At 48.4% G+C, this 9,497-nt stretch overlaps 2 protein-coding genes across 2 annotated transcripts; both read right to left on the minus strand.

The window, feature by feature from the left end:
* Nucleotides 1-18: 18 nt before the first annotated feature.
* Nucleotides 19-352, minus strand: CONPUDRAFT_160550 (uncharacterized protein; the record flags this gene model as incomplete). Its single annotated transcript, XM_007777692.1, has 2 exons — nt 19-112; nt 174-352. The coding sequence occupies 2 exons, from the start codon at nt 350-352 to the stop codon at nt 19-21; spliced, it is 273 nt and encodes a 90-aa protein (XP_007775882.1).
* A 1,806-nt stretch (nt 353-2,158) lies between these two features.
* CONPUDRAFT_16413 (WD40 repeat-like protein) lies at nt 2,159-4,138 on the minus strand (the record flags this gene model as incomplete). The annotated part of the gene is made up of 3 exons (XM_007777693.1): nt 2,159-2,260; nt 2,552-3,096; nt 3,364-4,138. Coding segments are annotated over 3 exons (1,422 nt in total), but the record flags the coding sequence as incomplete, so codon positions are not given.
* Between the last annotated feature and the right edge of the window lie 5,359 nt (nt 4,139-9,497).

Below are 9,497 nucleotides of genomic sequence, written 5' to 3' on the forward strand. Positions count from 1 at the left end.
CCCTTGCAGGGAGCTGATTCAAGTGAATTCAGCGGGGGAAGCAGGGATTTCACGCGTGAATGCAACAGGCTGCAGACGGAGAAACACAGTCCCGCTTAGTGGACTGTGTAAGCTGTCACAGCATATGTCAGTACCCCGAACGCGTGCGGCCGGCGGCTAGATAGCGAACGCACCTTGGTGTTGTGCCCTTCCCGTTCTCCTCCCCTGCTCTTGTCCTCTCCAAGTCCTCTCCCTCGCCTGTTCCCCCTTCCTCTAGCGCTCCCGATCCCTCGGTGATATGCTTGTAATCCCCAGGTACGTTCCTTTTCAGGCTGCTATGAGGACCGACGGCGGCAGCGGCGGCGGCGGGCATAACACGATGCAGGGCTGGGAGACAGCCGAGGAGCGCGGAGGCTGATCCGCTCACGCCTCACGCGCAACGGTCACGGTCACGCTCGTGACCGGACCGTGTAAACGAGCGGGTTCAGACCCGCTTCACATCAGAGGGCATAACTTCATTGAGACGTGCTGCATCCGTGAAAGGAAATTGAAGGTAACAGGCTTGTTACATTGCGTTACAATTTGTTACTACGTGACATGCTCTAAGGTTTCACGGTCAAAATTCTCCAGACGCTCTGCGGAGCTGCCCATAGGGCCGAAAAAGTTCCGTCATCAAGAGCGTCTGGTTCAAGACTACAGAACCGAACAAGCAAAGTCATCCAAACTAATATAAGTTGAACAAGATTTTTTTATGAGAATCTGACTTCAGATTCAAATTCGGACATGCTCAAAACGTCAGAAAATGCACCTCCGAAGTTTTTCCCACGAGGTTTCGTATGGTGGCCAAATTTTTGAACATTTTCATTATAGAGCTCTGCATCTCTCTCTCTCTCGCGGGGTCAAACGAGGAGGAATGAAAAATTCCCACCTTGGATGGTGGTGGTACGAGTGAAAGGGGACTATACTTCGGCAACTTGATGATCAGATCGTAGTCGAAATATTCATACACACGCTTGATACTGCTGCAGTCTCCGCCCCTCAATTGTAGAGTGTCAAGGAGATTAGCTCAGTGGGTCTAAAGCACCCTTGGCAACGTTGCTGCAAGTGCATGAAGAGGTCATTCCCTTTCTCTGCAAACAAATGACAAGGTTTGTTCACAGATCGTATAGTGGAGAAGTGACCTGTTTCCCACGGCTAGAGGTGGCCATCACTGTCGGAATTGTAGTCTTCATAGTCATCATGATCTTATAATAGCACGCGTAATAGGCCATCGCTCAGACAGCTCGTTGGCGGCACTTCATTGTAGCTAGGAATTTGGGCGACTATAGGTTTTAGTCAGACAAACAGTCTCAACGTTCTTGGCGAACAAATTCCTCGATAGGCTATGTACATACATACCGACTAGGCGGTGTACTTGGTAAAATTATACACATGGGAAAGGTTTGTTACGAAAACTCAAATTGAATGGGGGCCCCGACTATCGCTTCCATCACCTTCTGAGAGGGATGCAAAAACATACCAGGCTCTCTTGTTCATGAGCCTGTATGTTCGTTGGAGGATATGTATGAGCGGTGATCGGCGGAGTGGACGATCCTGCTAATTGTCCAGGGATGGGAGTAGGCTGGGAGGTATCTGTGTTATTCTCAGCAGGTGTTTTGCCTTTGGGTTTACGAGGCCTGTAAGCAAATCGCTGGATGGGTTCGGTCAGGTTTACAGCGGACAAGACTATGTAGGAATACACACTGATCTCTCTCGCGCGGGAACCACAACGACAGGGCTCCTCGTTTGGGGGCGCAGGCCACGGAGCAGTCTAAGAATTGCCATAAAACCGGCTTTTACCTCAAACACTTTGCTCGTCTGATGTTCTCTCCCATGCTCTGACGTAGCTGCAGGATTCTACAGAGACAGATTATGAATGCCAAAACCAGCGTATGAAATGGATGCGACCCACATCATTCGTTACTTCAGCGAACTAAGGTTTTCGTCGGTTTCAGCGATGGTATTGATTACGTTAAGAAAACCTTACCAAATCTCCCCGCTGTTGTCCTGTATCCCTTTCTACTTCTTGAATGGTGATTCCAAGGCTCTTCTCGACGCTGTCATCAACTCTCTGACCACTGAATCACTCCTCCAACAATCTAGATGCACATCGTACACGTACTTTCCCCAAGATCAATTTTCCATTTCCTGTACCCCACACTCGAACATATCCATCGTTGGTGCCACTCGCTATCAAGAGGCCGTTTGGTGAAAAGACAGCTGCCAGCACTGGGCTTTCGTGCTTCAGATTATGGAGTGGGTTGTCAAGTTCCACACAGTTGATATTGCAGATCAAGACTAGATGATTTGCGCGCGATGCAACCAGAAATGTTCGCCCGTCAGGTGCATATTGTACGCATACCACATCATCGAGCTTCACCACCCGGAACACATCGGTTGATGGTATATCCATTAGATAAACACCTAACGAGGTCCCACAAAGGATGTGATTTCCGTCGGGAGACCAGCATAATGACGTCAATGTGCTCGCTACAGCAGTCGCAAGAATTGCTTCCCACTTGCGCGGGTCTACTCGAGTGTTCCAAATGTAAATCTCCCCCTCGTTTGATCCGGTTGCCACCTTGGTGCCATCGGGGGATACGCTGAGAACTGCGACATCAGAGACGTGCGGAGTCTGAATCCTCTGCATGGTACTTGGGCAAGACACATCTACCATCCATATATCGGATCTATCCCCAGAGACGACGAGAAGGGAACCATCCAGTGAATAACTGATATTGTAGAGGTTAGGAGTCGCGCCCAAACCACAGTCTGGGGAGTCGTCAGGATCCAGGGAAGGTATTATGCTGAGTTCTTTGGTGCCTATATTCCATAAACAAACTATACCACTGTGTCCAGCGCTCGCCAACGACAAGCCATCTGGAGAGACGTCGATGGAATCAATGGTTTGAAGATGTTTGCTAACGGTCTTGACCGTGTCGGGATCATTATCGGGAGGGTGGAAGGGATCCAGGGAGCGCTCTCCCGTCATTGCATTCCACAATATAATGTTTTGGCCGCCTGACGCCGATGCGAACTGACTTCCATCGGGAAGCCACACCAAAGAATTTATTGGGCCTTCAGCATGCATGCTATGATCGCGGGAATATGAGTTGATAAAAACAAGAAAGGAGGTCGGTGCTGAATACACGCACAGTGCTTCTTTAGGAGGGCTTGGATCGTCCTCCTGGTCAAGGCAAAATGTCATAAATGAAAGACAACTTCCAAGAATACTGTATGAGCTTACCTTGGGAAGGAGAAGCTTTCCCGACTCGGTGTCTCGGACGCTGAGGCGGAGACCTTGCCCACAGACTACCGTATGTTCATTGGGCGAAACAGAGAGACAGGGAGCAGGTGCATCTTTGAAAATTTCCCATAAGCATTGTCCTGTGCTCGGATCCCAAGCACGTATACTCCGGTCACACGACGCACTGAGAAGTTGTCGTCCGTCAAACGAGAAGGCAACGTGGGTGACCATCAGCCTGTGTCCCTCCAAAGGGTCGCCATGTGCCACCAGATTATCATCACCGACGTCCCATATGCGAAGTGTCCAGTCCTGACTACCACTTGCGAGCATGCGTCTATCAGGGGAATAGGCCAGCGCCGACACACCCAAGCAGTGGGCAGCAAAGGGCTCACTGGCCCTACGCGAAGCCAAGTGCAGTGTGAGTATTCGTCCGTCGTCGCATCCAATTGCCAGGTGGGTCTCAGAAAATGCAGTGCATATGGCCCCATAATCATACTTCGTAAGCTCCATCTGCTCGGGACCTTGCTTGGGCCATAACAGAAGGGACCTCTGTAGGGTAGACACATCTTGCGTTGTCGCTGCTATGTACCGTCCATCGAGTGCGTGTAATAAAGAAATGATGTAAAGACCAGGATGCGTGGGCCATTTAGTAACCGCGTTGCGTGATTGTATTTCCCATTTGGAGACCTGATGATACGATCCGGTGTATACATGTTGACCATCGGGAGAGAATGACAAACGCTGGGCTTCGGTTATTTGAGCCCTGATTTTGTCTTCGATCTGAAAACCAGTCGTCGAGTCCCATGCCTTCAGCAGACCGCCATGTATGGAAGTAATCCAGGTTCCGTCAGGAGAGTAGGCCACTGCAGCCACTTTGGACGTTATCCCGAAGGGTCTAGGGAGACTTAGATCTGATGGTATGGATGTCATCGTCGCAACGATTGGACAGTGCCTTGAAGATGGGACAGGTGATGGTACGTGCTTAGAGCGCTAATCGGAGGTCGTGGGGAGACGAGTGTTAACACACTTGGTGGCTTGCAAACGAGAGGGGCGGATGTGGCGGGGGCAGCGACGCTGTGGGCGACAAGCAGGAGTTCCTGGTGCCGAAGGCAAACCAGGTGTAAATCACAATTCCTTCCTTTCTGGTAATCGACGTGTTTGACGGCCCGCTCTGCGGACCGCCTTTTCCGCCGGATTCTCCATTGCACGGCTGTTGCCGATTGTGGCTGTGACCACCACTTCCACGACGCGCGGGCACGATTCATTCCAAGATTTATTCTTCTTGTTCTCTACTATGCCTGTGCCCCCGATGAAACAACGCGCCCATCGTGAAACATGCATGTATTTCAAGTATCTTGAACGCGTCTCTCAACCATTACCTCCCAAAATTTGTTTGTGGGCCGTGCTAGGTCTATTTGATAATATAGTCGAAGCTCAGAAGCTAGATCCTAAAATTGAGTAAATACGGCTCGAAAGACGCTTGTGTGTTCTACCCTTCAATGCTTATCTGGTCAGGGCACTGGGTTAAATGTTGCCCAATTACTTTGAGCTTCCGGTGACGAAATGCCTGGTACCCAAAGAGCACTGTACACTAATTGTGCACACCAATGTTTAGATAAACATAACATATAAACGTTGGAATGTTGCAAATGGAAGATAGGGGGTTTAGCACGGTGGAAGCCGGCATCTCGCTGGCATCTCTCCCAGACAACGGGTAAGTCTGTCGTTTTGTCTCACGCTACGGAAGACACTGAGATACTGTAGTTTTTCGACCTTAGGTTCGCAGTGGCGTGGGAAGTCGGAGCTTTAACGCACCTTCCATAACCGTCTGTCCCCCCCCTATAGGTTCGGGGGGCCAAACCGAGGGTGGACAGTAAGTTTGTGCTTGCTCAGACTTCATATTTTGATTAGCCCTCACCACCGACGGCGAATACAATTAAAATGGGAGCAGCGTGCTGTATACACTCTGACTAAGGTTCAGCGGCACTTTCACTAATGTTCCTGACATTGACACAAAGTGAACCAACCTCCGAGGAGCTGGATGCCGGCACAGGTGCTCAAGCTGTTGTGCTCGCCCTTCCAACCCCGCTACCACACGATTTACACTAATTGACGCCTTTCCAGTTAAAGTACTCAATATGATCGAGTTCCCACAGTCTCACTGATTGAGTTCTGGGGGCTCTGGGTTCCACCATGGCTCCTGGCATGGATAATGAGCCTGATGTGGTCTCTAATTCTCTGCGAGTACCTGGATAGAAGGAACAGCTTGAGCAATTAGCTGGGATGTCTAACAAGTAACAATGGTAGCATAGGCTATCAGAATACTTTGGATAGTCGGATTAGTTTAACTCTTTAATATTAATTTAATCATATTTATGCCTATTTAATGGTATGTCCCCCTGCCTAAGTTCGACGACCTAACTAGAGGGTGGACTGTCCACCCCCCGGAGGTTCGGTTCGTGAGGGGGGGGGGGTGGACAGGGGACCGAACCTAAGGTCGAAAAACTACGTATATAGTATACACTTTGTTGTCACTACGTACTCGTAGATGTAGGTCAAAGCGGGACAGCTAGTAGAGTACTGGTAGGGTATGACCCCCACATTATGCAGTCCATTCTTGTCCGATGGTCTCGGCTCAGCGGACAGCCAAAACGTCCGATGGTCTCGGTCCAGCGGACGTCGGCTGATGAGTGTAACCTCTCGGATGAGGCGACTTTAGCTACAGTACTGTACACTATATGATTGCGTCGGGGCGGCCCATGTTGATGTGCTACTACATTAATATATGCTATATAGAAAGCTGCTATTATAACCTGAGGTCAACCACATTAATGATTAAATTGCATTGGGAGGGCCGATGTACAACTGACCAAATGAATACTGTTCCCTTGGATGGGCCGATAGTTTTTCAAAGGGTCCAAAAACCACTTCTCGGGTGGGCCCATCTGGCTACACATTTTTCGCTAGTCACCTGTCGGGCGGGCCCATTCAACTACCTTCTTTCCATTGGCCACTTGTCGGTTGGGCCCATCCAGCCAAATATATTTTACTAGTGATTTATCGGACGGGCCCATGGGGTTGGTATTAATTGTATACTCACTTCTCGGGTGGGCCCAGGCATAGCCAACCCCAGCAAACTCGATCCTGTCGGGCAGGCCGACAGTTAATATGGTACTTTTGACTACAAATTTCGGCCGCTATTTTGGCCGCTATTTTGACCGCAATTCTTGCTGGTTTCTCTGCCTTTATTCCGGCCGCATTTGTAGGCTATTCCATGATGTCAATGACAAACGGCTGTACTGCCAGATAAATATGGAAAGCCCCTAAGTCCAGCTACTACATCCAAACATGCGGCCATCCATCCATCCTCTTGCCGGGGTTATGTCACATACATAACATATAGCGCAAATATCTTATGTTTCGGAGCACTCTCGGCCGATTTTAGTTGATGTTTTGATACCCCAAATAGGCAGGAGTGGCCATTTCCGATGTTAGTTGCTCAGCCAGGTCGGTGTTGTGGTTTATTTGTGTCTGACTCTTTTGGGATATGTCTGAAATCCATAATCTCTGTAATTGGAATAGCTCACCACTCGCTCGTAGTATGGCCCTGAATGTATAGCATGCCTCTAAAAGCGTACATATAAGTATAATGGTAGAATATGGAGCCACAAATATATCCAGAAAGGCATTTGTGTCTTGAAAGGTATGGAAAGTGCGAAAACATATGGATATTTGGAGTTTTATGCTCTCAATACAATACATGTGTTGCCTAAACTACTATGTAGACTTTTGAAGGCATTAAATGAACATAAAATGGCCGCATCTCCCAACAGAAATGCAAGAACAGGCTGCTATACCCCAAAGTTCACATTTCATAGGAGATTTATGCATGAACTTGTCCTATTCACTACTTGACCCAGCCCCAGTACTGTAGTTGAATTTATTGTTACCAAATACTTATAAGATGTTTAGCAGGGCTTTAAACTGAGGTCCCCAAGGCATCAAGTGTGTCTGAATGATCGCGTTTTTTCTGGTTTTGGAGCCCTGATATGGTTTTCTTCCCTTTAGGAAGACACCCACAATGTCCACCAGCCATGATAGGGGTGATGCGAGACTCGAGGAATTTATTCTGAGAGATCGGCTCGATAGGATCATTTGAAACTTGGGGATCAGACAGCAGACATGAAATGCGATCGATTGGCGATTTTTCCTATATTGTAGCGATTTTTCTCGTATGGTGGCCAAATTTTGGCATTGCACAGCATATCCGGCAGGGGTTTCTCGGGAAACGGCTCGTGCAAACGTGTACATTCAGGTGATATCCACGTCTGGTAATGCATAGAATGCGGTCTAGCCTACTTTAGGAGTGTACAAAAATACAAGTCTGAAGTGGTTGACTTTGCTTGTCCGGTACTGTAGTGTTGCCGCATTTGGCGAACTGGCTGGAACCAAGCCGAAGAAACTTGTACTTGCACTTGTCATCAGTCCAGATAAAACACTTCGTCGCTGCGTAGAGACTAAAAACCGCCAAGATTAACACTTGCTTGGTCGGTATTGTGGCAAGAAAGTGTGTTTCAAGGAGTCGGTTTGAGCTGGTTTCCCGAACCGCGGCAACACTAACTACACGACCGACCCTTTGGGGAAATTGCAGGGGCCGGCATGCTCGGCAGGCTCCGGCTATATCTGAATAGGGGATCCCGAGCCGGCCGACATAACCAAGTCTTCCAGCAGTTATGTCTTTTGTTGATGAGTCTTCGCACTTCCTCCTTCGTTTTTGGTCTCTAATTTCGACTATTCAAGGTATTCGTCCGTGAAGTACACAGTGTTGTTGTATCAGCGGCCAAGCAGCCAGCTCGGAGTGCACAATTTAGACATAGCCGAGCCAGCCGAGCGTGCCGGTCTCTGCAATTTCCACTCGAGGGTCGGTCGTGTATCCCATTATGCATAATTGCTCCAAGGAAGCTATGCATTATTGATTATGCATTATTTTGCATATTTGGTGTGCATCTTTCAGAGAAATGCAAAATCCTATTACTTTACTCGTATATTCAAAATTTCTGCCCGCTTTTATTTGCACCGCAGGCAAAGCGGGATTTTCCCGTCACAAATAGTGACTCGAAGAGGTGTTGGATTGTTATAATGTTTTGATCACTATTAGTCGGTAAAAGAGCGGTGGACAAGTTCCTGTTTACATGACACCTGTCCAGAAATGGAGCGTACTGTTATCCCCTGCCAGAAGAGACAGCCAAATTTCCGTAAGTCCTGGAATGTTTTCCTCGCAGGCCCGTCCTGTCAAATAAGGTTTGAAGCATCCCCGAGACCCAAGTTAATACTGAAAAAATCCACGAAGCACCAAAGTGGACGGATTCCCTACTATACAAGCATCAGTTGATTTTAGAACCTAGGACCAACCACCGTCAGACTGTACAGTCTGCGTGGGAGCCGATATCGGTAATAAGCCCATATTAGGCAGGGCATTGGCAGTAGCCGATCCATAAAACGAAAATCAAGGCCTCATTGCCGAGCCGGGTTCGCCGATACGGCGGCTATAAGATTATAGTGAGCCTCGAGAGGACACTCTGTCATCGGTCCAAAATATTGAGAGCTTGTGCCTTATGGTTGCGCCCAGTTTTATTTCAGTGGGGGCGGAAGGTGTTAGATCAATATATGATTACTCTTTTGTACACAACCTGAGGTTATTTCGCAGCTGGTTATTGACCCGAGCTCAAATTTTTTTCAAAAGAGCCCATTTTCTGTCTTTTGAGCCATGTTACTTCATTTCTAGACATCCCCTTGCCAATCCAACGCAGGATGATATGTAATGGCATGGGATCATAATTATCATGAATTTAGTTTGAGAGTTTTGAGGGGGAAACGGCCACAAAACACAGTTGTACATCCTGACGGTGGTGAACATTCTCACGGGGGATGACAGTACACTGCCACTCAAGCACAGAAAAGGAAAATTTCCGAGGTCAAAAATTTATCCTTTTTGCTGACAGGTGTCATTTTCCATGCAAAAAGGCATCAGAAATGTAAACTTTTCCACCGCTCTTTTCCCGACTAATAGTGATCAAAACATTGAGGACGGAGGGAGACTCGGTTTTTCTGGCGGTTTGGGTCCGGCGCTTGTCCGGCGCGTCCGGCAGGGTCGACGCGGCTGAGCGTGAGAACGTACTGCGATTAGACTTAGTCCCCAGAAAATCAAAGCTCGTGATGCTCGCGCGTAGAC

The sequence above is a fragment of the Coniophora puteana genome (genome assembly GCF_000271625.1).
Source record: "Coniophora puteana RWD-64-598 SS2 unplaced genomic scaffold CONPUscaffold_27, whole genome shotgun sequence".
NCBI classification, from domain to species: Eukaryota; Fungi; Basidiomycota; class Agaricomycetes; order Boletales; family Coniophoraceae; genus Coniophora; species Coniophora puteana.